The sequence below is a fragment of the Diceros bicornis genome, chromosome 4 (genome assembly GCF_020826845.1).
Source record: "Diceros bicornis minor isolate mBicDic1 chromosome 4, mDicBic1.mat.cur, whole genome shotgun sequence".
NCBI classification, from domain to species: Eukaryota; Metazoa; Chordata; class Mammalia; order Perissodactyla; family Rhinocerotidae; genus Diceros; species Diceros bicornis.
The window spans coordinates 99,724,099-99,752,041 of NC_080743.1; the positions used below are offsets into that span (position 1 = coordinate 99,724,099).

The window sequence follows — 27,943 nt, forward strand, 5'->3', positions numbered from 1 at the left end:
GAGATGCCCTGGTCAATTTCTAGGTTAGTAGTTGATTGAGTTCTACAGGTCTGTAAGGAATTTGGACGAATGATGATACCCCATCCCGGCAAGGTGGTAATCCGTGGAGAGCACCCTGAACCATGCCTACCACCTAGAATCTAGTCTTAGTTCTGCCACTTACTAGCCAGGTAACCTTGGATAAGTCACAGAGGCACTCTGGGCCTGAACATTTCTTCATCTGCTTAAAAAAATAAATGGGGACAGCAGACCTGCCCTGCCTAACTCACGTGGCTATTATGAAGATCAAATCAAAGTAATGTCCATAAAAAAACGTCATAAACACTAAAGTGTTCTACACCTACAAATCAATACTATCATTTGTTATACTGTTATAACTATTAGTATTACTTGACAGTTCATACAATGTATTTACACCTACAAAACAAAGTGGCTAGAGTCATATCTGAAAAGATAAACATGTCCCAAAATTCCCAGGCCTTATTACCCAAGTTTGCAATGAATTTGCTTTATAAATTTTATACTTCATCAGTGCACTAAACAAGGATACATGTTGTTGCTATTAACTTATCATCTGGTTTTCTGGAAATTCCCAAACTCAGTGACTCTCCTGTGTCCAATCTAGGAGAGGCTTTAAAGGGAAGATTTTTAAAGTGCAAAGAGACAAGCCAGAGGGTACAAAAAATAGAATCATGGAATTTCAGAGCTAGAAGGGTCTTTCAAGATGGTCTAGAGTCTAGTGAGGAAAACTGAGGCTCAGGGAGGCTGAAGTCACACAGATAGTGGCAGAGCAAGGCAAAAACCCAGGTCTCCTGACTAGCAGTCATTTTCTTATTTCATTGTGGTTGTTGCTCTATTTCAACTAAAAAGCCCTTAGTATCTATAAAGCCCTGGTACTGAAAGAGTTAATGGACAAAGCTCAGCGGCCTGAGCCCCAGAGCACAGAGCTATTCTAAGACAACACGTAACAGGAATACCAAAGGTCCATGAACCCAAAGGGAGCAAAACTGCTGGTGCCTAACGGCGCCGGAAAGCTTGTTGACACACTGCATGTGGTTACACATGAAAGGCAAGTGAATAGGAAAAGCAGCTTTAAATCTCACCCCATTCTAATTTGGGACTGGCTCTGGGCACCTACTGCAGGGCTGGGCCACACCCCAGCTACTCTGTAAAATGACCCTTCAGTTCCTTCTCTCTCTATTCTGAGGCCTCAGTCAACTCCTTCTCTGCCTTCACAAGGGCCAGAACGGATAGCAAGTAGAAAAAGAGAACTATCAAGGGGAAGCAAGACCCAGGAGTGAGTGTGGGTGACTGAGGTCATTCTGTAATGGGGAGATTCTTAGTCTGGATTGCAATGATACCCACTAGTATCTACCATCTCCAAGCAAGTGTGTGATCTGTAGCCTGGAGCAGCCAGGCTCATAAGTCCATAAGAGAGTAGTTTCTCTAAGTGTGAGTCTTCAGGACCCAAAATCACCTTGCATCAGAATCACCTGGAGTGCTTGTTTAAAATGTGGATTCCTGTGCTCCTCTGCCAGAAATTCTCATTCTCTAGGAGTGGAGTGATGCTCAGGAATCTGCATTTTAAATAAGCATCCCAGGTAATTTTATGCACACCAAAATTTTAAGAACCAATGCTCTCAAAGCAATGCTTTTCAAACTGTGGGATACAACCCATTAGTGAGGTTAAAAAAAATCAGTTCAGCAGGTCACCACCTAGCATTTCTCAGAAAATGAAACAGAAAACAATGGAACAGCATAATACAGAACAAAGTAGAAAATATCAGAGTACATCACAGAGAGCAAAAATCTGTAAGTACTATTTTGTGAAAATGTTGCTCTCAGTCACTTGTTTAAAAATATATATATGCCTGCACATGTGTATATTCCAGCTTGCAATGTAAAATATTTCTTATAAAATATTCTTTGGGGTGGTTACATACCTAGATCCTTTTGAGAATCTGAGGATTCTCTTCCAAGTATTCTCCTCCAAAGAAAGGAGCGGGGGAGAGGGAAAAAGGGAGGAAGGAAGATGTTATGTACCTACACACATAATTTGCATATGAGTCAGGGGTCCCTGAACTTCAGAAAGCCCATCCCCTGAGGACTTCTCTGGAGAACAGTTCCTACTGTGTTTAGTACTCTGGTCACAGTGGGCACCTGATAATTACTGGACTATGCCAACAGCTTTCTCCTGATGCTCTGTAAATGACTGCCAGTATCTGCATGATGCAGTTGTAAGATAAGTGGCCCACCATGTTGATTCTCTTCCTCTTATATTCAGGGTGACTAAACATGTTCAAGTTAAATGGTGTTCTGTAGAACACTGGGAGAAAGCTGTTAGCAAATTCCAGGAATGAGGATTCCGAAAGCGATGGTGTAGGCACAATGTCATTGCTTCCCAAGGAACACGCTCCCTGTCTACAGCACCCAAGGGTAGGCTGTAGGACTGGCACCTTTTTGCACCCCTATTGATAAAGTCAGTAGAGGAACATATACTTTATTCCAAAGTTAGTGACTTCTTCGACCTGTAAATGTACCCACAGACACAGAGGCCCCAGCTTCACCTTCCGTACGTGAATAAAGGACAGAAATTCCTTAGCCTTTGATGGAAGATTCAAAAAGATCATACACAATTTGAAAAGGAGCAACAACCCCACCTTGATTATTAACAGTCTCATCCCAATGGTTAAACCTATCCCCACGTACAGAGTGAAAATGGGGGCAACAGTTTGAGAAACTAGCCTTTGCCAAACGAGGCGTACAAAGAAGAGAAAGGCAAGTGGCAAGGTATATGTGGAGAAGGGGCAGGAGAAGACGGAAGAGTCAGGCAGGGAGGCCCATTGAAAAGACAGAGAATCAAACCTGAAAATTATTTTAAAATTTCCTAACGCTTTTCAGTAATTTGTTTTCATGTGGTGGAAATTGGCACAGCATCTAGGATGCTTTGAGTCCATCTGTTTTTGAACTTAAGCTGTAAGCAAGATTCAGAACAGCTGGAATCATCAGCACTGACCATGTCATATGTGTCTGGAGGAAGGAGAGAAATAAAATGAGTGTGTGGGAGAAGGAGGAAGAGGGTTAAATGGGGCAGAGGAAGGGAAATCTGGAAGCCATCCCCAGACAGACAGGAGAAAACAGCCAGGTCAGAATTGAGACAAAAGAGCTAGTAGAGAGGCCCAAGCATCTGAGTGAAGAAAGTCAAGGAGGAGAAAGAGCAGGGGGGTCAGAACGGGGAGCTAGTAAACAGTGCAGCAACAGAGCCAAAAATTCTGCAAGTCTGGGTGTCAATGAGCAGTGCCCTGAGGCTTCACCTCTGAGGGACCAGATCAAGGTCATCCAAAGGTCCCACATCAAGCTTATTACACGAGCTGCTGGTAAACAGTCTTCACAACCATAGCCTAGAACTGAGATGAAAGCTAGATTCTTGGTTCCCTCAATGCAAGAGGTGATCACGGAGAATGGCAGAGAGAACGTGAGAGTAGTTGTCTTAGGAAAAAATGGCAAGGGACCCAATCCATAAGATGGCTTTCCCAGGGTCATGGCAGGCCCAGGAATGGGGGTACTGGGGGTCAGGGGATGATCACAGGATGGCCCTCCATATATGCTCTTTGTCTGGTCTACGGCCCCATCACTGACTGCCGATAATGCCCTGACTTAATCTATGGATAAGCAGGTCTCTCACTTCTGAGACTACTCAATCTCATAAGTCAAAAGAAAAGATCTGGCCGTGAGAAATGTCAAGCAAGACCTCATTCTGAAGGGGATAAAATTAAATGCAAGCAGAAATAAATAAACCAGATGGTATTTCAAACAAAAGGTCTGGGGGTTGGAAAAGAAAGTAGCAACTAACTTTTGAACACTGTGTTTTAGTCCTCAAGGCTGAAAACAAACAGAAATGTAAACCAGAACTGAAATCTAGTTAGTAGTCTTGTTTTACAGAGGCATGGGTTAGTAATTCTGAAACTACTTTGTGTACACGCCAGGACTGAGCAATCAAATACAGACATGCATCACTTAACAACGGGGATATGTTCTGAGAAATGCATCCTTCGGCGATTTCGTTGTTGTGTGAACATTCATAGAGTGTCCTTACACAAACCTAGATGATATAGCCTACTACACACCCAGGCTATGTGGTATAGCCTATTGCTCCTAGGCTACAAACCTGTACAGCATGTTACTGTACTGAATACTGTAGGCAATTGTAACACAATGGCAAATACTTGTGCATCTAAACATATCTAAACACAGAAAAGGTACAGTAAAAATATGGCATAAAAGATAAAAAATGGTACACGTGTATAGGGCATGAATGGAGCTTTCAGGACTGGAAGTTCCTCTGGGTGAGTCAGTGAGTAAGTGGTGAGCAAATGTGAAGGCCTAGGACATCACTGTGTACTACTGTAGACTTCATAAACACTGTACACTCAGGCTACAGTACATTTATAAAAACATTTTCTTTCTTCAATAATAAATTAACCTTAGCTCACTGTAACTTTTTTACTTTATAAACTTTTAAAATTTTTTTAACTTTTTGACTCTTTTGTAATACCACTTAGCTTAAAACACAAACAACTGTACAGCTGCACAAAAAATTTTTTCTTTATATCCTTATTCTATAAGCTTTCTTCTATTTAAAAAAAATTTTTTTACTTTTTAAACTTTTTTGTTAAAAACTAAGACACACCACACGAGGCCTACACAGGGTCAGGATCATCAATATCACTATCTCCACCTCCACATCTTGTCCCACTGGAAGGTCTTCAGGGGCAATAACACGCACGGAGCTGTCATCTCCTATGATAACAATGCCTTCTTCTGGAATACCTCCTGAAGGACTGCCTGAGGCTCTTCTTGAAGAAATGTCAGTCTTTTCAGAAATATATCCATGGTGGTTTGCTTCACTTGTTTCTTTTTTTCATCACAGATTTGTTTGTAAGCAGATAATGCACATTCGTCTCTACTAATGAAGGCCTTTTGGTGTTGGGTTTCATGTTTTCAAACATTTTAAGGAGCTTGTTGAGATCTGCAAAAGCTTCTGCTAAACCTTTCACTGTGAATTTTCTTAGGAGTTCTTCTTTTTCTTCTCCTGCAGTTTCCTTTCTCTTTGCCTCTTCTTCAGCTATGCGTCCCAGTTCCAACAGCTCGTCATTAGTCAATTCCTCAGGAACCACATCTAGGAGCTCCTCAATGTCATCCTCATCCACACCCTCTCAACCACAGCCTTGTTGATTTTTGCCCATCCTTGGCAAATCCTTTGAAGTCACAGAGGAACCTCTTGAGTGTATTCTTCCAGATGGCATTCCTACACTCCTGGGTGACAACACCCCAAGCTCAAGCAAAATTCTTGATGCAGTCTTAGATGTTGTAATCCTTCCAGAATTGCATCATTGTCCTCAGTTGCAGCAATAGCCTGGGCAAAGGTCCTCCTCGGGCAGTAGGCCTGCAAAGCTGGTTTAACTCCTTGATCCATTGATTGGATCAAAGAGGTGGTGTTTGGAGGGAGAAACACCACTTTGATATTGGGATAAAGATCACCAATAAAAGGAGGATGTCTAGGAGCATTATCAACAACAAGCAAAATCTTGAAAGGTATGGAAAGGTATTCTCCAAACAGTACTTCTCCATTTTGCTGGCATTGCAATTCAGGAGGGCATCTTGGAAGAGGAGCTGGGTCATCCGTGACTTCTTATCGCTCCTCTACTACACTGGCAGTATGTGCTGACTGACATGCTTGAAGGCCCTGGGGTTCTCACTGCGCCACACCACAAGGCATTGCGATCTGTAGCCTGCAACATTGCCCTCAAGCAACACTGTTGTCCTGTTTTTAAAGCCTTGAAACCTGGCATTGACTTGGCCTCCTTATGGATGAAAGTCCTTTCAGGCATCCACTTCCAGAATAGGGAGGTTTCATCCTGATTGAATATTTGCTCTGGCAAGTAATTTCCCTCCACAATCAGCTTATCTAGAGTTTCCAAAAATTCTTCAGCTGCCTTCACATCAGCGCTCGCAGATTCACCACTCACTTTCATATTATGTAATGAATACTGATTCCTGAATCACATAAACCACCCAGAGCTAGCAGTAAATTCAACATCATAGTCGGGTCCAGCCTTTTCTTTCAACATCGCAAACAAACTTTTTGCTTTGGCTGTGATTGTCATGGTGCTGAGAGGGATAGGCCTCTGTGTCTGTTCTTCAATTCAGGTCATTAGAAGTTGCTCCATGTCTGATATAGGCCTTTCTCAAATTTTTGTTAGTCTCGTTGCCCTCAATGAAAGCAGATCCTTTAACAGCTTCCGTCACTTTGTTCTTGTTCTTCAAGATGGTAGCTACGTTGGAATGGGACGTGTCTGACTGGCGAGCAGTAACCATCACTGATTTTCCACCTTCGTAGTCCTTAATCACTTTTAATTTTCTTTCCAGGTCAATCACTTGATGTGCCCTCTTACTAGTAACATAAGCAGTGGATTTTAACGCTTAGGGGCCACGATGAGCAAAACAACACGAGATTAAATCAAGCTCAGAAGAAAACGGTGCAATCAAGAGATGCAGTAAACAGAAGATGGCTGAGGCTGCTGCTGGTGTAACATGCCATGCTGTTTTACAGTACAGTCATGTGTTGCTTAATGACAGAGTACATTCTGAGAAGTGTGTCATTAGGTGATTTTTTCGTTGTGCGAACATCACAGAGTGTACTTACACAAACCTACATGGTAGAGCCTACTACACATCTAGGCTATATGGTACTTTTCTTATGAGACCACCACTGTATATGCAGTCCACTGTTGACCAAAGTGTCGTTATGAGGCTCACGACTGTAAACTTTGTTTTTATAAGTAGAAAGAGTACACTCCAAAATAACAATAAAATGTATAGTTTTATTATAATATAAATAGTTTTATAGTTTATAATATAAACAGTTATTTATTATCATCAAGTACTATGTACTGTACATAATTTTATGTGCTATACTTTCATACAATTGGCAGTGCAGTAGGTTTGTTTACACCAGCATCACCACAAGCACATGTGTAATGCACTGCACTATGATGTTATGATGGCTATAACATCACTAGGGAATAGGAATTTTTCAGCTCCATTATAATGTTATGGGACCATTGTGTATATCGTTAACCAAAACGTCATTATGAGGTACATGACTGTAAATATATTACAGATAATGGGTGCCAGGTTTCTCATCTTGCTGTGCCAGAAAGTAAGGAAGTACTCAAAGAATAATGGGAGACAGGTCAAAAGGTCGCAGGAACCAGCTTGAAGGGACTCTGCTAGCCAAATCTGAAACAATATGAACATTAAAATAAATGAAGATGGTAAAAGATTATAACCTGTTGAATAAAATCAGAATCCATGAGTCCACATTGATATAAACGATCAGACAAGAATATGGAAACGATCAGACAACGCTATGGAGGAGATAGAAAAGCTCTTCCTTACAATAGAATCCCAACTGATAAATGTAGAAGGAATGATGGAAAAATTACCTTTGGGTAACCATCATAATAATAATTGATTCAAGCAAGAATCATCGGGCCGGCCCCGTGGCTTAGCGGTTGAGTGCATGCGCTCCGTTGCTGGCAGCCCGGGTTCGGATCCTGGGCACGCACCGACGCACCGCTTCTCCGGCCACGCTGAGGCCGCGTCCCACATACAGCAACTAGAAGGATGTGCAACTATGACATACAACTATCTGGGGCTTTGGGGGAAAAATAAAATAAATTTAAAAAATTAAAAAATAAAAAAAGAATCATCAATAGATGCTAAAACTAGTGGGTGTGAGATTTGAAGAATAGGGCCAGCCCCGTGGCTTAGCGGTTAAGTGCGCGCGCTCCGCTGCTGGCGGCCCAGGTTCGGATCCTGGGCGTGCACCGATGCACCGCTTCTCTGGCCGTGCTGAGGCCGCGTCCCACATACAGCAACTAGAAGGATGTGCAACTATGACATACAACTATCTACTGGGGCTTTGGGTGGAAAAATAATTAAATAAATAAAATTATAAAATGGTCAATTTAAAAAAAAAGATTTGAAGAATAACACAGTATTTACATGGTCTCACAGTATCTCTCCAAAATATATGCATTAATTACAAAGCATAAAATTGAATAACTTTACGGTAGAAAAATCTGGCAGACACCACTTCAACCAAATAATCAAAGTTAACATCACCCATAATGAGACAGATATCAGCCAGTGCCTCCTAATATGATGCACTGAGAAGAATATGATATCACATCTACGGTATTCTTACCCAAAGCACATAACCTGAATCTAATCATAAAGTAATATCAGACATTACCAGAAATATCAAATTAAGGGACATTCTACCAAATAACTGGGCTGAATGCTCCCCCAAAATGTCAGTATCATGAAATTCAAAGAAACACATGGAAGGGCCGGCCCTGTGGCTTAGCGATTAAGTGCGCACGCTCCGCTGCTGGCGGCCCGGGTTCGGATCCCGGGCGCGCACCGATGCACCACTTGTCTGGCCATGCTGAGGCTGCGTCCCACATACAGCAACTAGAAGGATGTGCAGCTATGACATACAACTATCCACTGGGGCTTTGGGGGAACAAAATAAAATAAGTAAAATTTAGAAGAAAAAAAAAAAGACATGGAAGCCATTCCACATTAAAGGAAACTAAAGAGACAAGACAATTGAATGAAATGCATAATCTTGAACTTTCTTTTGCCAAAAAGGAAATTTTTGGAACAACTGGTAAATCCGAATGTCTGTGGATTATATAACATATTGTATCAATATTTATACCCTGATTTTGATAACTGTACTGTTATTATGTCAGAGAACAACCTTATTTTTAACAAATACACATTGAAGTATGTAGGCGTAAAGGGGCGTCATGTCTGCAACTTATGCCCAGTGACTTAGCAAAACAAAATATGTATGTGCATGACTTACGTATGGAAAGAGAGAGAAAGAGAAGTGTAAAGCAAATGTAGTAATATGTTAACATTTTTGGGCAATCTGGGTAAATAGTATAAACTATGTGTACTATTCTTGCAATGTTTCTGTAAGTCTAAAACGAGGTCCAAAAAAATTTTTAAAGATCCCATTCTAGAGGAAAACGACAAGAAATCATTTCTCCCATCTTTTCTCATCTTTTCTTGGTCAGTAAATATGTGCTACTTTGTGTTATCTTTTTTAATAAGCCTTCTGTCTTCCACATGACACATGACACTCCTGAGGGCAGAGGCTGGGTCCTATATCTCTCTGTGACCCCAGCACCTGCCAGAACCTGCTCGTCATTGTTGATGATGAAGATGAAGCCACGGAACTGAATCACATATAATACAGATGACTAAAAGGATCACTCAGCAATTCTGGCTCTTCAACCTGGGACTCTACAGCTTGTCAGAACACACACATGCACACACACATACATATACAACCTTAAAATATTTCACATTAAATGGTAACCTCCATCAGCTAGAACAGTGGCTTATTCTTCTGTGTATATTTAATTCCTAGCACAGCCCTTGGTATAGAATAAGTGCTCAGTAAATGTTTGGTGAAAGAATAAGTGAACCTCACATCCCACGATTGGTGTTCACCAAAATTTTCTACGCTAATGGACAAAATGGCCAGGAGTAGACTTGTTTTTCAGAAGAAATAACAGCACAAGGATGTTCTTAGCCCCTCAAATAATATGTGATCTTATCAAAGATTTTTAAGCCAATTCTTTCTGACTAGAGTGACTTGAAAACAGGCCCAGACCTGATAAATTGCTTTTTTCATTTGATTAAAGGTGAGAACCTTTCTAAAGTCTTCTTTATTTTGGAACCAAGAAAGATACTAAAGATACATTATATATATTTTTTCCATATGGCTTCCCCAAACTATATTGTAAAGTAGGTTTCCTAAGAACTAATCATCTGGCTGGAAACTCAATGCGAGTGTTTAGGGGTTGAGAGTGAGGTCGGGATAAAAAAGAGGCAGCACTGAAGTTTTTAGAAGCCACTCTATCTTCACTCACCTCCAATCTATGATGTAGCAGAGACTTGGCAAAACAAACACTGAGAATGTACAAGAATAGGGTGAGTATCCCAGACAAAGCCCCTAACAATATCCCATTAGTCAGTATATTATAAGAACCTAAACGGCTTTTGGGAGGTGCTAATGGAAAAGACTATGCAGTACGCCTGCCTCTGTGTCTGCATGCATGTGTATTTTGTGTAGGACTCTGGTAGTGAAGGGCACACATTTCTACCGATGACCAGAGAAAAGAGAAGCCAGGAGGTGGCTGACAAATCTGGTCCATGTCTAAAAAGGGGGACAGGGAGGAGGGCAGGAAGTTAATACATCTAAGAACCTGAACTTTTCTTAATTGTGCTTGCCTTCCTGGGTTCACTTGCTCTCTATTCAGAGTCCACTCAACAGCCTGTGCTTTGTCTTCCAAAGGAACAGTCTGAGGCATCATTTCCACCTGTACGCTGCAGAATCAATTCTGTACAACTTCCTCCTTTTGCTAAATTCCCAAGATGCTGCCTGTAAATTCAAAGAATTTCAAGCATCAACAGAAACCCCCACCTCCACCCCAGAACTTAGTTATGAACATCTGTTGTTTACAAGGGTTCAGGCTGAGAGCTGCCAGACTTGTTCTGCAACCTCTACTTTAACACCGAGGCTGCCAGGGAGGGATGTCTGAATTTCATGCAAGGATGCCCTGTCCCAATTGCTTAAGCAGAAATCAGCAAACACAGCTCAGCACCCCACCGTTGAAGATAATCCTGGTATGTTCGATTCATTTTCTAATCCTGGTTCTTTAAGCAGATGTACCCAAAATATGTTAAGAAGGAGAACTGTGCTCATGGATCCTCCCTGAATTTAAAACCCGAGGAACAATGATCCAACGATTGGTGGGGATGTATAGAGGGAAGGAGGTAGCAGAAAGGATGATCCTTTTTCAACACTGAGAAATCCAAATAGTACTTTTTTCTCTTTCTCCCTAAATCCTTCATTAACACTGAGCTCTTCCCATGTGACTCTGTTTCTCCTCACAGCGTGATACTTTAGTGCATCGCAGGAATTAGATATTAAAGTCTTTACTTCAATTAACTTGGGACTACATCTAATTGAGAACAGAACTGTGCTTTTACCTTTCCCTGGCTGAGCCAAACACGAGTCCCTCCCGAGTACTCCACCTTCCCTCCTTTCCTGGTGACTACTAGAACCTGCTTTAAATGGGGTCCTATTTTTAGATTCATGTGCTCATGTGCACATGTGTTCTTATTATTCTCGCTCAGCCTGTCTGATTTTCCCCATTTCAATTATGAAAGTCCTTATGGCAGAGACTGTCTTTTCTTCTTATCTTGTAACCCTCCCACTTAACACAGTCAGCTCCCTATAAAGATGACATGGCTTTTGCCTTTAAAAGAGAACTGGATCAAAGTCAATTCATTTAATTGGCTGTGAATTCCTGAGAATTAAAGATCCTGCGAACCAGCCACACATCGGTTCCTGTGTCTACTACGGAATTATTATGGGGCTTTCAAGAGCCAAGAAAATGCATACAAAAAGTTCCCTGCACCCCAGCACTGTTGTTAGGGGACATGATCACCAGTGTCCGTACTCCAGCAAGCTGCAAGTCTGAGGTGTAGCCTCCAACGGCAGAGTTTGGGAGGCACGGGAAGGCTTCAGTAGTCTCCAGCATCCTCCCAGCCACTCATAAAGGTATGTTTTGCTTCTGACCTGCCCTCTTTCATTCCCTACCCTAAAAGGGTGATATGAAGCCATTTATGCAGAAGCTTGGGAGCTTCTGTTAGGCTCATGAGATAAACGACCCAGTAAACCACATTCTGTTATGCTCACGACTGAGGTTTGTACTGCACTGGCCTGCTAGTCTTGATGGTGGCCACTGCAGGAGGCTGACCAGGTCTGGTGTTCTTTAATTCACCCAGGTTGCAGTTGGGACCTGTGAGCCTCAACACTGTACCTTTATGGAAACCTGATGATTTGGCAATTAGTGCTAACTTTTGACTCGGCGAGGGCAAGGAAATCAGAGGGTGATGATAACACAAATTTCCTCCTCTTGATGATTAAGAGCCTGGATCTAAAAGTAACATGCCAGAGTTAACTACCTGGTTCAAGGTAGTTCAGGACAAACCACACCTTGTAGGACAAACCACACGACTGCTGAGTTTTTATAGGAACTGAACATACAATTATATAGAGTCAGGTAACTGCATATTTCCTGCCCAATGCAGCCATATCATAAAAATCAGGAAGGAGGATGTCTGTCATTCGTGAGGGCCCACAGGGGTCACTGAAGACAAGGGAGACAGACGTGATATTACCTAGAGCCAGGCTTAAGAATGCTTAACTCTGCACAGGGAATACACAGTGAATCTAATCCACCAGGGTTTTACCTAGTATAGCTATGTTCAGTCCCAGCTTCCGAGGACAAGGATAATAGTCACTGCTATTTACATTTATTGTGTGCCAAGTACTGTCCCAAGGGCTTCATATATATTAATTCACTTAATCAGCATGACAACTCCATGAGGTAGGTACTATTATTATCCTCAGTTTACACATGAGGAAACTGAGGCAACTAAGAATCTTCATCTAAAACCACATAACTAGGGGCCGGCCCCGTGGCTTAGCGGTTAAGTGCACGCGCACTCTGCTACTGGCGGTCCGGGTTGGGATCCCGGGTGCGCACTGACGCACTGCTTATCCGGCCATGCTGACGCCGCGTCCCACATACAGCAACTAGAAGGATGTGCAACTATGACATACAACTATCTACTGGGGCTTTGGGGGAAAAAAAAAAAAGGAGGAGGATCGGCAATTGATGTTAGCTCAGAGCCAGTCTTCCTCAGCAAAAACAGGAGGATTAGCATGGATGTTAGCTCAAGGCTGATCTTCCTCACAAATAAATAAATAAATAAATAAAACCACATAACTAATAAGTAGAAAACCCAGGATTGTAAACCCAGGAAATCTGGTTCCAGAACCTGTGACCTTAACAATCATGCTATACTCCTGCTGGTGATCATTACATCAGCTACCATTTTTTGAACATCTAGTAAGTTATAGACACTAGGCTAGTACTTTATATATATTGCACCTAATCCTTAGAACAGCTCTTCAAGGTAAGCATTACTTCCCACATTTCATAGATAAGAAAACTGAAGCTAAAAGGGGTTAAGTGACTTGCTCAAGGTCACACAGTTGTAAGTGGAAGAGAGGATTCAAACCCAAATTTGTCTGGCTTAAGGCTCTGAGCTTTTTCTACTAAGTCATAAAGCCTCCCCAAGAGCCTTCAAATGAATTCTTTCTCTTTTCCAAAAACTGGCCACCACTCTGTCTTGCTGATCCCCAAAACTGCCTTCTTGCATCTCCCTACCCTCTTTATCCATGTGTGAGGAAACCTCAAACTCTTCCAAAAACGACCCAACCACCACCTAAGGTTCTACATGGACTGGGCCAGTGACAAACACATCCAGGGACCTTTCGTTAGTTTCTAAATAAAGGCAGCTTGGGCCATGGCAAGGGGAAGCCACCCCTTGCTCAACACCAGATGCTACATCTGGGCAAAACCTTCCCTGAGGAACAAACAGCTCCCAAATATGTCCACAATGAGTGACACGCTGGTCTCAGGAAGTAGGGGTTCTCCCTTCTGGCAGCTTCATGCTTCCTCCCACTTCCCTCCTCAAAGTCACCCCATACTCAAAGAAGAACTTTCTAGTGCTCCACCCTTTTCTGATTTGCAACTACAGCTATAACACTCTCCACAGCCAACTGACTCTACTTTTCAGCCCAATGCTATCCTGCGAGACTGACAAACAACTTTGAACTCAACTCCAGAGGAGAAATCCATTTGGCAATAGGTGATGTAACTACACAGACTGTACACATTCAAATACTGGGCCCCAGGCCAAGAACATGGACTCTACAAGAATTTCTCCTTAATTAATTGTGTACCTAACCTCCCACTGAAAGGAGTATTGCAGGTTGAATGTCTACCAGATTCTTGAGATACTTAGGCCCTGTTCCCTCACATCCCTTCCAGCAGTAACACAACTCATAAACAGCCAAATAGCAGGTTTACTTTCCATGTGTATCTCCTTAATATACTACTAATTTAATGTTGGTGAGAAGTGGATATTGTCTTGTTCCTCTCTATCCCAGTACCTACCTCAATGCCTGGTATATAATCAGGTCCCTAAAATGTGTACTGAATGAATACACAAATAAATATATCTTTTAAATCCCTTTTCACTCTGCAATCTGAGTACCACAGGCAATACAAAGGATGCTTCTTCCCCTTTTTTTCCTCCTAAACCCTTACTTTTGGAAATCACAAACATTCCCACAGCCTCAACTATCACCTCTCTATGAACATACCTAAATCTCTATGAACAGTCCAGACTTGAGCCCTGAATACAGCCATTCATTTTCTGTCAGTTACTGGAAATTTCAGCTTCAACATCCTTCCAATATCTTAAACTTAACATCCAAAAGACCAAATTTCTCATCTTCCAGCCCTTCAAAAACAACTCCTTCTCCTAACTTTGGTATTTCTGTTAAAGGCATGGTTAATCTACCAGTCACCCAAGTCCAAAAGAAACTTCACAGCCCTCTTTCTTTTGTGCTTCCAAGCTCACTTGAAACCCGAATCCCCTCAGTCAGCAATTCCTATAGATGCCTCCTGCACCAGGTGTTTTCCATCTGTCTCTAGAGTGTAAGCTCCAGGAGTGCAGGGAGCCATATCTGTCTTGCCTGGCATGTTTCTGGCACATGGTAAGAGCACAATACATATTTGCTAAATGGACTGAAGGATAAATTTCTATTCTTTTCATTCCTACCATCCCACCCTAATTTAGATCCTTATTCCCTATTGTGGCAGCTGGTTTCACTGTGTCAAGTTTCTTGTTGTTTAGCAAACCACCACCAGGTTAATCTTCCTTAAGCAGAGTCCATACCTCAGCTTGGATGCTAACCTGTTGAAACCTTCAGTGGTTTCCAATGTCTACTGCACAGAGCCAAATCTCTTAGTCAAGAGTCAAGGTCCTCCGTGATATGATCCTATCTACCTTTGTCCAATTCCTCCATATACACTTGTTACCCCAGCCAAACCAGTATGCTCACTGCACCCCAAAAGTGCTTTGTACTTTCGCCCTGCTGTGTCCTTCCTGCCTAGAACATCTTCTCCATCCCTCTCTATCAAAATCCTATCCATTTTCTTCAAGGTCTGGTTCAAATCCCATTTGCTCCCTGAAAGTTTCCCAACCACACCAACTGTGTGCCATCCCTTCTGTAGCACGCACTTGGTACTTAACACATGTTGCCTTATACTGAAGATCTGTGTTATTGTATTCAGGTATAATTTATCCCAGACTAGAAATTCATGTGGGAAAGAACCACTACTTCTACTTCTTTTGGATCTCTCTCCTCTAAGAGTCTAGAACAATATCTTAAAAATGTTCAACAAATATTTGTTGTCGAGAAGAAGGAAAGGTGGAAAAAAGACAGAAAAGATGTTGGCAGTGGCTTATAAAATAGCATAAGGTCTCTGTAAGGAACATAGCATGATAGCAATGTAGGAGTATTCCTCTAAAAACTCAACGGAAAAAAAAAAAACTCTACCTCAAAATAAAAGAAAGAACCAAGCTATTAAAAGTAGGAGATCAAAACCAAGTGAGCTATGACTGAAAGGTAATTTACAGCAAGTCTACATTAAAAAAACAGACAATGCATTATCAATTAGAGTCCTGCTGGGCAATATTAACACAGATTCCACTTAAAAGAGACAATCAAAGGCTCAGCAGCAAATAGGAATACATTTATACTCTTCAAGGAGCCAAAGAAAATGCAACAACCCTCACATAATGTTTTATCTCTGCTCTTAATCAAACCGAGTGGACAGAATTTCAGACGTTAACAGGGTCTTCCCGCAATTCAAAGGGTTGGAGGAAGCAATAGTACGTATCTTAAACAAAGCAGAATAAGGTAGAATCAAATAATTGCTATAATTCTATCTGCAGCATCTCTCACTCTGTCTGTGGGGGAGGGGAAAGAGAAGGACTGTGACGGGACCACAGGAGTCAGCTGTGTGGCTTTAATGAGGGTGTTTGCACAGAGCACAGGGTGGGCGAGGACAAAAGGTGAGCAGGAGCAAAGCAAAATAGGAAGCAAAGCCAAAGAGTGACAGGGTAATGGCTTCCAGGGTAAGAAGTTGTCCCAGAGAAGATAAAAAAAGCAGTTCAGCAACGTTTGTGCCTAAATGCAGTCACTTAAAACTGAAACAAAACACCCAACCTAACCCAGTATGAGAGGCTGAAATCTAGCCAGGGTGAGAAACTGGCCTAGAAAAGGGGTGGGACGAATCCATGTGGACCGACTTTGGCCCTGGCCAACCTACCCACCCCATCCCAAGTTGAAGAGTTTCCATGTTCCTGAGACGCGTCTGTCCAGAGCTGCTGCTGGCAGCTGTTCTCCTGGCAGCCCAGGGAGACAAATTCATGGCATTGCTGGGCCAACAGCTGCTACAGCTCCGGGGGAGGTGACAAGTGCCCGCTGAGATGCTCTGGGCAGAGAATGAACTGTTCTAGGGACCAGCCCTAGAGTCAGCAAAATCAAGGCTACACTTTACCGGCTGAACGAAAATATAGTACAATTGCTGCTCCAGAGACCCAGGAAACCCACAGCCCTTCTTCTGTCTCAGCTTCTTTGACTTCAGCTGATTCTTGCCCTCACATTTGGCCCATCTTTTCTATTTCCAAGGGCACGACTTCAATTTAGGCTCACATTAACCTTAGGCCCACTGCCACACTATCTTAACAGGTCTCCTCCTTCCAGTCTCTCCACTCCAACTGATCTTATGCATTGTTGCCATAGTTACCTTTCCAAAGCATAGCCATCCATAATTACATTCCTTGCTCAAAAACTATCAATGGCTCCCCCATGCCTAGAGAATAAGCCTAAACCTTGTACCTGGCATTCATGGACCACTGTAATCTGGTCCCTATCAACTTTTCCAGGCTTATGTCACTATCACATTTATTATTCCTGTTCTTCAGCAAAACAGAAGAGTTACCCACCAGCCTTGTTTTTCCCAACTCTGTGCCTTTACCAACACTGTTCTCTTTGCCTAAAATGCTTCCTTCCCCCATCTTTTCATCCTCCTTCCACAACTTCTGCATTGTCTCAATTGAATTAAGCCTATAGAACCAATCCCTAGCACTGGCACTTTTATTTTTCCATTTCCCATCCACTGAACTTCACCTCCATAAAGCCCACTCTTCTCTGTGCACTTGTGCCACTTTGTATGGGTGGGCGGCCATGGTCTTTCATACACCTGCCCTCTCACACATCACAGACAATGTGGCAGAGGCTACTAACAGGCCCCCATTATGTTTTCCTTTCTACATATTAACAGAAACTCTACCTTCTGGTCATCCAGAATAATAACTACTCTTCCCAGCCTTCCTTGCAGCTCAGTATAACCATGTGACTAAGTTCTGGCCAGTCAGACGTGACCTGAAGAGATGTATGTGCCACTGCCAGACTGTACCTTTAAAGAGTCAGGATGTTACCTGCCCCTTGCCCTTTTGCCTTTCTTGTTGGCTGGAATGGGGATATGAAGGCAGTGAGCCATCTTGGGTCACACAGACAGGGATGGAACACTCTAGGGATGGAATAAGGAGGCTGACACAGCCCTGGATGGCTAACACCCAGACGATTACACAAGAGAGAAATCAACCTCTATCTTGTACAAGCCGCTATTATATGGAGTCTATTAAAGCAGCTAAACCTATATCCTAACCAAAACAGACATGCCTACAAAAGCCGTTCCTGGGCCAAAAATGTCAACTTTTTCAGTTGCTAACAAATGTTTCAAGCTTGGCCTGGTGGTGCCTCCTGCCAAGTGCCAATTCAGTTTCCCAGCATGGTTGTCTCTATATAGTAAAGCTGTGCATGCAAACATCTGAATTCCTGGTTGCCTTTTGCAACAGAGAAATGAGTAGAAAGTGGAAAAATGAAAGTGCTGCTACTAGTATTGCGTTGAGAAGTAGAGTCTCATCACTGTATTAATGAGACAAGGGTAGAAATCAGCAGCCACAAGGACTCTTCAGATGCTCACTGGACTTAAGCAGGCAGACCATGGGTTTGATTGTGAGAAAAAGAAGAAAATTAAAAACAAGGTACAAAACGCTAAAAGTACACCAGGTGAAGTATAATTCAGAATTTCAAATATATACTTATAGTAAGTAATAGAACCCATCTACTCCACATAAAACTGTGGTTTGACATTCAGCCATTTGCCTTTCCTGTATGTCTTTAGGAATAAATTACGTATGAAAGTGGGGTGTTGCCTAGACTCTCTTACTGAGCCTCTCACTATCCTGGCCTGTATTAGATGCATTTGTGTGTATGTCTCCTCCTCTATGAGGCTGTACCACATTAAACTGCCACTATGTGGTGACCATTTTTGACCTACAAAACCCAGCAATTTCATGTTTCTAATGGATTGAAAGCTCTTGGGTTTGGGGCTCATTTTAGTCACCTTTGCGTCTCTCACAATGTCTCATACATGGGAGAGTGTCAGTAAGAAATTGCTGGGATTAACTTTTACAGATCTTCTACTTGAAAGACTTCTAGTTCCACCAGACAACACCATCCTACCTTACCTTCTATCTTTTTACCTGCTTAAAAAAAAAATCTCTCTCTCCTTCCCTCTTTCCCTTCCTCCTTCTTCCTCCCTTCTCGTAACTTTTACTTCTAGTAGTAACTTTTACTACTCCCTAACATTGGGTGTGCCCTAGCCTTCAGTCCTGGTTTTAGCTGTCTGTTCTTCTCTTTCTCTCCTCTGAGTTTATACACTTTCATATCTTCCACAATCACTTTTATACTGAAGATTCTGCTATCTATTCGCAGTCATAACCTCTCAGCTCAGCAGTACAACATCTCTGCCTGGATGCCTGAAGGCCTCCCACTGCCCCAAACCCAACATGTCCAACACAGGCTCACCATTCAAAACAGGTCTTCCCTCAACATCTCCAGTGCTATCATAGATGCCACAACTGTTCTAGGTTGCCAGGTTAGAGACACCAGGTCACCTCTGACCATTACACTTCTTTACCCAATTAGTTATCCAGTCCTGTCCAGTTTCTTGAATACTTCTTTAACACATTCCTTCCACTCCATTCTTTTTTGCTATCACATTATGCATGGATTACCCCCCAAAACCTCTATCTTGGCCTTCTCTGGCATAAAAATTCTTTCTTCTACCACATTTTTCCTCATGTCTTTCTCCCTACTCAAGAACCCAGAGGGCTCACTGTCACATCAAATCTGAACTCCTCTACTTGTCTGTCAAAGAGCCATGATTTGGTGTCCACTCTCCTTATCTAACCTTATTTTCCATGGCTTTTGAAAATATCTGTTCTCATAATATTTTGCTCTCACCTCTATTAAAGCCCTTTTCATATTATATTCTTTACACGCCTCTCTGCCCGGTTAGCCAGGATTTCAGAGCTTATCTTAGTCTCCATAGGAATCAGCACAGAGCACAGTACCCAGTAGATATTTAAAAGGGGTTTGTTGAACAAGTAGATTGTTACTCAGGATACGATCAGACAGGCTGCCATTAAAGCAAACTAGCCATAAAGTGACAGCAAAAAGAGCAGAGAAGCCCCTACTTACAAGTTCTTGTGGCACCATGTACTTTCACTTTGCAACACTTACCTTAACTCATCTAAACTGGGTGATCTGTTTAATGCCTGTTTCCTCCTTCTACTGGAAGTGCCATGAGGAAAAGGCAGTCCTTGTTCACTGCTGTATCCCAAGGTACAATGTCAGGCCTAAAGGAGTTCAAAGAATGTTCCGTGGACATTTGTTGAATGACTGTGTGAGAAGCTTCCTTTCAATGAAGCTAGATGCCTCACTAGCCCATATACCCCCTCACCACCAAACATTCCTGCTTCTTCTCACCTGCACATGCTGTTCTCCGCTACACAGATCTACCTTTAAACCTAACCTAAGTCCCACTTGCTTCATGAAAACTTTCCTGACTATTCCAGATCCTTTATTTATCTCTGATGATTCATCTGTGACCTTTAATCACATCTATATTCTACTTAAAACCAATGATCTCTTAATGAGATCATTATTGCTTTATCTTCTAATTGCTTCCTGTATTAAAAATCTTTTCTCCCCAACCAGATATGGCCCCCCCATGGATACACACAATAAACTTCTTTTGTATCTTCCAATGCCTATACAATACTGAGCACACAGCTGGCTCTCAATAAATACTCATTGGTTGTTTGGGAAAAAATGAAGCCAGGTTCCAGCTTTATCAGAAGGGAAATCAATTCTTCCAGCCTTGGAGACAACACCCTATTCCGTGTATGTGATCTTAATCAGAGCAATTCAGGTGACTTAGAAATTAGCACTCTGTACCTTAATTTGTAGTAAATATATCCTTAACCTGAGAATATGATATAGTACTAAAAATCAAATGCTATTTTAAATTTAGGAGGAGCTTACCAATAGAATAAATCCAACTTTGAATCATTTTTCTAAAGTGACTCCTCCCCCCAAATACTCCTTTATCACATACTAAAGTAACATTTTATTCTCTCAGGACTGCTTATCATAAAGAGAACAGCACTTGAGAAAGATAAAGGATTCTGAGGACAAAACATCTGGAGGAAATTCTCATTCTGGCTGATACTGAGAGTGTCATATGTTCCCCTCAATGTTAGCCTCCATATTCATTGCTCAGTGCTGGCTTGTAAAGGCTAAGTTGTGTCCCGAATTATTTGGACAATAAACAAAAGTAGAAAATAGTGGCAAATAAGATAAAATTCACTTGACATTAATTCTTAAATTCATTCATTCGTTTACTCATCCAATAATATTTAATGAGCATCTGTTAATACCACATTTTACACTAGGCACTGTGGAAGACTGAAAGATGAATCAGAAAAGCTTATACAGTCCACTAGGGAAGATAATATAAGGCAGACAGTGCTGAATGACCTAATAAAACAACAAGTAAAATGTTGTAAGAATTCAGAAGAGGGAGAACATTCTTTCTTCTGGGAGAATCAGAAAAGTTTCTGGGAACAGGGAGCATCTGCGATGGGTCTTAAAACATGGGTATGGTTTAGACATGCAGAGATGTGAAGAATGGGCACATAAGCTCAGATAACAGGATGAGCAAAGGCCCCCTGGAGCTAATGTTCTGTTTGCCTAAAGTACAGTGGAGCAGAAACAGGAAATAAGGTTGGAAAGCTAGTCAGGGCCAGATGTAGAGGGGCTTGAAGACCAAGCCAGGGAGTGTATACCTTTGTGAATACAGCAGCACTTCTCAAACCTTAACACGCACACAAATCACCTCAGGATCTTGCAACAGTAGATCTGGGGATGGGACCTGACATTCTCCATTCCCAACATCCTGGCTGGTGCTGATATTGGGAGACCACACCTTGAGTATCAAGAACATAGACAACGGGGAGCCACTGCACAGAGGAGCTGCTTGATCCCCAGCGTGTTCCAGGAAGAGTAAATCTGATAATAGTGCATAAGGCAGACTGGAATGGGGAGAAGCTGTAGACTGTGGTCCTCAATGCTGAATGTGCGTTAGAATCATGGAACTGGGAAGCTTTGACACCATACTGCTACCAGGCCCTACTCCCAGAAATTCTGATTTAATCAGTCTCGAGTAGGCCTCAGATTTCAGCATTTTTAAAAAGTTCTCCAGGGAATTCTAATGTGCAGCCAGGGTGGAGAACCTCATTTATAGATGATACAGTATTGCAATCATTCAGGCAAAGATGATGATGATCTAAACTAGGGCAACGGCAGTGAGAACAGAATGAAGGGGCCAGTTGTATAAAATATTGTAAACGTCGAAGGAACAGACCTCACCAATTGTCTGGGCAGCAATTTAGATGTATGGCTACAACATCACTCATTTTTCCTGGTTAAAGGCAGTTTGGTGAAATGGGCAGGAACACAGACTCTGGAGCCAGACTCCCTGAGTTTGAATTCCAGCTCTGCTATTTATTTATGAGGGGTGTGTGTGTGTGTGTGTGTGTGTGTGTGTGTGTGTATGTGAGAGACCTTGGGCAAGTTTCTTAACCTCTTTATGACTCAGTTTACTCATCTGTAAACTGGGGGTATAACAATAACCAACATACGGAGTTGTTGTGGAGGTTAAGTGAGGTAACATACGTAAAGCCCTTAGAACCATGCTTGGCACATAGGAAGGACTATAAAAGTGTTTGTTGTTATTATTAGCATGGTTCATCATCTATTCTGATCTCTTCAGGGTGCTGAACTGCATGTAAGACTGATCTGGAAAAACAGAAGTCCTTGAGGGCTCTCAACCCTCAGCCAATTTGAAGTCACTGGGTTACTAGTTTCATGAATCCAATTGGATGTAGGCAGCACACCCTGCCTTCCTCTATCCCAGACACCCATTCCCAAGGTCTCTAAAAAGTAACAGCCACACAGTCCCTACTTGAATTGCTGGTCCTTGGTGCTACGCGTCTTGGCCAGGAAGCGCTCTGCCAGCTTTTCCAGGTTGCGGGAGTAGTCCATCTCAATCTCAGCCTTCTTTCGGAAGAAGTCCTGGAGGTCCTGCAACAGCTGCACCCGGAGCTCACACTGCTGGTCCAGGCATTTCATCTGCTCTGTGAGCTGAGCGCGGATCTCTGCAACAAAAACAGGGTAAAACAGTCAGACAGAGATTCCTCATTAAAAAAACCCATACATACCAACATTTACCCCTTCCACTTAGTTGTTCCCTGTCCTCTGGGGAACTTAGAGCCTTTAATAAAATAAAATAAAATAAAAACCTAAACTGGTCGTACAATGCAAGGTACCTCCAAAAACTCCACTAACTCTTTTCAGACCCTTGAGGAACAATGGAACCAGGAATATGCTGAATCACTTAAGAGAAACTGCTTATTAGACATAATAATATTCAGAGCTACCATTTATTGAGCAATTTACTGTGTTTCTGGCACAGTGCCAGAATTTGGGCTCTCTTCCGATAGAGAGCCTAATGAATTATCTCCCAACCATCCTGTCAGAGAGGTAATACTTTCATCCTCGTTTTAAAGAAGAGAAAACTGACTCTTGAAGAAGTCAAGCTACTAAGTGGTGGAGCTGGGATTCAAACACAGGCAGACTGACTTTAGAGCCTAAGCTCCTACTTTTTACACTTTCTCCCATCATTTCAGCATCTTCATGAAGTAGGGTGAAGGTCAGGGTATTTTAGTGGAGAGATATAGGACCCTGCCCAAGGGCAAATAGCGGCGCGGCAATCAAGAAGGAAACAAGCACCAGGGCCTCTAGGCAAGCAAACTATTCACTGTCAATCCGATTCCATAGTTTCCAATATCATGGAATTAAACCAATCTTCAAGAAGTTGATTTTTCATCAACAAATATCACTCAGATCTCTGTTGCTTCATCCTCACTGATGCTTAGAGTCTCTGACGTGTCAAAGCTAGAAATATTTCTGGTTAAGCTCTAGCTTGGCAGATTGCTGGCTGGCCAGAGTCCTCATACAGGACTAGAAAACACCCTCTCTGGAACAGTAGCAATGGTAGCTCCAGATGCAATAAGATCTGCCTCAAATGCAATACTACATTTGTTACTGACAAGAGACCTGGCACACACAGGAAGCAGCTTGCCAAAGCCAGACTGCTTTTCAGCTCAGAAAAGGCCTTCAGTGCGTACGTATCCTGCTGAAGTGATGTTCCAATCCCCATCTGAGTCAGAGTGGAGCCATTTCTTTTATCCCTCTCCCCTGCAAGCCTGCTCAGCTCCAGTGCATTAGGATGTGACAGTGACTCTAATCTGAGAGAAAAAGAGAACCAAATTACTATGCCTGCTCCAAATTCACTCCCAAATACTAGACTTGTAACAATGCTTTCTCTCTAATGCTACCTAACGCATGAGGGGGATCTAGAATTTTCATCTGAACTGTGGATAAATCAGAGGCAAATCCAAGGGGGGGCTGGCCCGGTGGCGTAGTGGTTAAGTTCGCGCATTCTGTTTTGGCGGCCTGGGGTTCACGGGTTCGGATCCTGGGCACGGACCTAATCACTGCTCATCAAGCTATGCTGAGGCAGCGTCCCACATAGAACTAGAACGACCTACACCTAGCATATACAACTATGTACTGGGGCTTTGCGGAGGAAAAAAAAAGAAAAAGAGGAAGATGGGCAACAGATCTTAGCTCAGGGCCTGTGGGAGGGGTGGTGCGAGGGGAGAGAGGGAAATCCAGGATTGGGTCTATGAAGTTGAAAGGTTTGCCAACCACTCCTTTCATGAAGCAATGAGGGATGGGCAAATGGTGCCTGTAGCTTTACCTTGGAGTAGTTGGGGGGCCATTATCTAGCCCCATCTTCATTTTTTTTTTTTTTTGGCTGAGGAAGATTCACCCTGAGCTAACATCCGCTGCCAATCTTCCTCTTTTTGTATGTGAGCTGCCGCCACAGCATGGCCACTGACAGACAAGTAGTGCAGGTCTGTACCCAGGAATCAAACCTGGGCCGCCAAAGCAGAGCACACCGAACTTAACCACTAGGCCACTAGGGCCAGCCCCTCAGCTTCATTTTTGTTTCTGTTTTTTACAGATATCAGGATATAGCACAAGTATCTCGTCCTTTGTGGGTGATCTTAGGTGATCTGCAAGTACAGTTCTCACCTTCGTCCCCATGCCTCCCTCTCGGCAAGCACCAGTGCCAACCAGGCCTGCAGTAACCTCACCTGAACTGAAACTGAGCACCAGAGGATTGTTTCAAGCAGACAGGAGGCTGCGCAGAAAAGCCGCCTACCTCGTCACTCATCAAAGCTCTCTCGTTCTGTGTTTTTTGGAGTCTGATTACAAGGGTGCCGAGGGGAAAGATCTGCAGAGGGCATGTTAGGCATCTGGTACTTGCCAGGGGTTTCTGGGCCTCTTAAAGGCAACAGCCCTTGTCGAGACTATTCCTAGAGGCATCTGTCCCCTTTCTACTGATGAAAAGCTGGCACTAGTAGCCATTGGGTGGGTGGTCTGTGGGTGAAGAGGACATTCAAAATGCTCAGTGATATTACTTACAACTTGTCCATTAAATAAGAATCAGGGCAACTTAGGGTGAAAAGGCTCTTGGGTACTCAGATGTTCAAGGAGATGTGGATGGGTAATGGGGATGTCAGACCCCTCTGAGTCACCTGTAATTCACTTAAGACTTTGCCTCAATAATCTCACTAACCAGGGGAGCAGAAAGGAACAGGATACAATGGATGATGCCCACCCTTTGCCAAAAAAAGAGGCGGTGAGGCAAATTCCCACGATACCTATGAAGTTCCAGAGAGAGAGGACTCCAGGGTTGTCCTGTCCAGGCATAAGCTCTCCACAGGAGGCCTCTGAGATAAGTGAATTAGTCTAAGAAGCCCCTAAGCATATCCAGCCAGCACAGAATTCCACCCTGACTTTCTCAAGTGCCTCAATGAGTGGGCAGTGCAGCACAAACAGCATCCCACTCTCAGGCACTTCCTCCCGGCCCACAAACGAAAGGGAGGATGTGTCTACTGAACACCCTTATGGGCCTTTACATACATCTACTCACTAATCTCCACAACTAGTCCATAAGTATCCCCAATTACCCTGATTGCACAGATGAGAAAACTGAAGTAAGACTCATCAAGTAATTAACCAAAGGGTCATACAATTAGGTGCAAGTGGGGTTGAAGCTAAATTAAGGCTTGTCTGACTTGTCATAGAGGTTATAGTGGGGCAGGGAAATAAGAGAAACACAACACGAGTCTGGAGTCTCTGAAGGTATTTCCGGGTAAATCACAGTTTCTATGGCTCCCATCCCAGAACATCCTCTTCTCCACCTTCCAGGTGAGGGGTGATTCAGGCCTCCAGAGTCACGTGTGCACTAGAATACTGACTCACTAACTAGCCCAGGTTTCCACTAGTCCACAGCCCAGCTGGATCCCTTCTCTGCTTCCTAGATGTACTCTCCAGGGCAGCTTTAGAGGAAGTGCTTTTCTTGTCCCATGAGCACACCCTGAGGTCTGCCAGTAAGCCCAGAGGCCAGAGCGAGTGAGAAAGGACATCCTCACCCCTGATCCAGGAAAAGAAGAGTCTCTGCTAATAAATACCACCTGCCACTCTGGTTGATTGGTGATAACGACACCACTGAGCATCTCCCCTCCCCTGCAACCCGCCTGGAAGGAGAAGCCTCCCTGGCTCCCATCCTCAGAGCATACACACAGACATTTAAGGGAGACTCCAACCACCTCCATCTCCAGGCTTGCAGCTCCAAGACAGAATGGCTGCTCTGTCCAGGGCAAAATGTGCTGCTTCAGGCTTTCACTGCTGCTGCTGCTGCAAAGACAAACAATGGTCCCCAAGAAAGCAGCTGTGCCAGCCTCAGTCTTCTGTCCATGCACGTAAGGGGCAAGAAACAATAGGTCACTGAATGCTAGCATGCCTGGGCCATGTGCCCAGGCTAGAGGCCCCTCTGCACCCTAGGCCCAACAAACTACAAGGGCAGAAAGAAGAAAGGGGCAATTTACAAAAACATGGAGGAATTCCTCACAGTTCCATCGTGTGCTTAGGCAAATATGCACATGCACATGTGTGCACACTCAAAGCCACACACACACACTCACACCACCCATACTGTGCTTCCCCATACCAACTCAAGAAGGTTTTACAAATCCAGATTACGTTGGATAAGAGTTCCTGGGAGCTGGGGGTCATGGGTCCTTGTAGGTTCTGTTCCTAGAACTACATGAGAAGAAGTTAAGCTCTCACTTTCTAGAAGCAGTTGTATCTCAGGAGTATCAATGAATTCCGTGGCCATCCACAAAGCCAAAGTGCAAAGGTCACCATAAACTACCTGGAGTGATACATGTCAAAAATGACCTCTCCTGGGCACCCACCACAGCCCCTTTACTCTGCAAATCTTTACTGAGCCCCTACCACATGGCAGACCCTGTGCTAGGTGATGGTGATGGAGAACAAAACCAGCCCAAGCCCTGCCCTAACGAATCACGGCTTGTCAAAGAAGAGGAAGAAAAAGAGAGCAAGGACAGTCTTATTGCTTTGAATATTCTTTATTATAACACAGCCATGGTCATAAGCCCCAACCTGAAGACCAAAGATTTAAAAATCATCAGTAGCAGACAAAAAAAATCAGGCAACAAGCCCAAGAAAAATTCAATGTCTTCTGATTCATTTTTCTGTTACATTTTTAAAAATGACACTTGCATAAAAACTGCAGCTTCCCTTGCAAAAGGGACCAAAGGTTTAGAACAAATTTCCCGAGAATCAGAGTTGATTTTTGGTTGATATTTCATTCAAAGATTCAAGTCAAAATTTAACTCCACCATTCCTGAATTAGATAGTAGCAATGGTTGCACAGTTTTGTGAATTAAAAAAACCAATGAATGGTAGATTTTAAAAGGTAAATTTATGGTATGTGAATTATATCTCATTAAAAAAAAAATTAACCCCACCAAATAGCATGTTTTGTTGAATATTATCCTGCCAGCTAAGGGGAAAATGGCCCAACAAACGGGCACCCAAAGGAGGAAGGAATTCTTGGTTCTCATTTCTTCATTTGTATGAGCTGAATCTCAGTTCTGCACTGAATATTCTTGAAGCAAATCTTGGAACCTGCCCCTCTGGACAGCAGGCTTGGCCATGACATTGAACTCCACTGGCCAATCACCATTCCATCATTTTCAAAGGGTATCAGATCAAACCCGGCAAGCAATATTTTAATGCACAAATTTAAATCTAGGATCAGCAGACATGTCCAGCAAAGCTTCCCCTGGGAAGTGCTGACTCGTTGCCCATGCTTGGCCACAGCTGAGATCCTAACTTCACCTGTCCTAGGAGTTAGAAGGAGGCTCATTTCCTTTTCAGAAAAAT

The 27,943-nt window shown here is 43.0% G+C and overlaps 1 protein-coding gene across 9 annotated transcripts in view; it reads right to left on the reverse strand.

Moving 5' to 3' along the window:
* SRGAP2 (SLIT-ROBO Rho GTPase activating protein 2) overlaps positions 1–27,943 on the reverse strand; it is a 240,341-nt gene that overhangs the window by 127,232 nt on the left and 85,166 nt on the right. For all 9 annotated transcript variants that reach the window (XM_058540199.1, XM_058540198.1, XM_058540197.1 and 6 more), the window contains exon 3: positions 22,521–22,713. In XM_058540199.1, the coding sequence (XP_058396182.1) occupies positions 22,521–22,713 (193 nt within the window). The remainder of the gene's footprint in view (positions 1–22,520; positions 22,714–27,943) is intronic.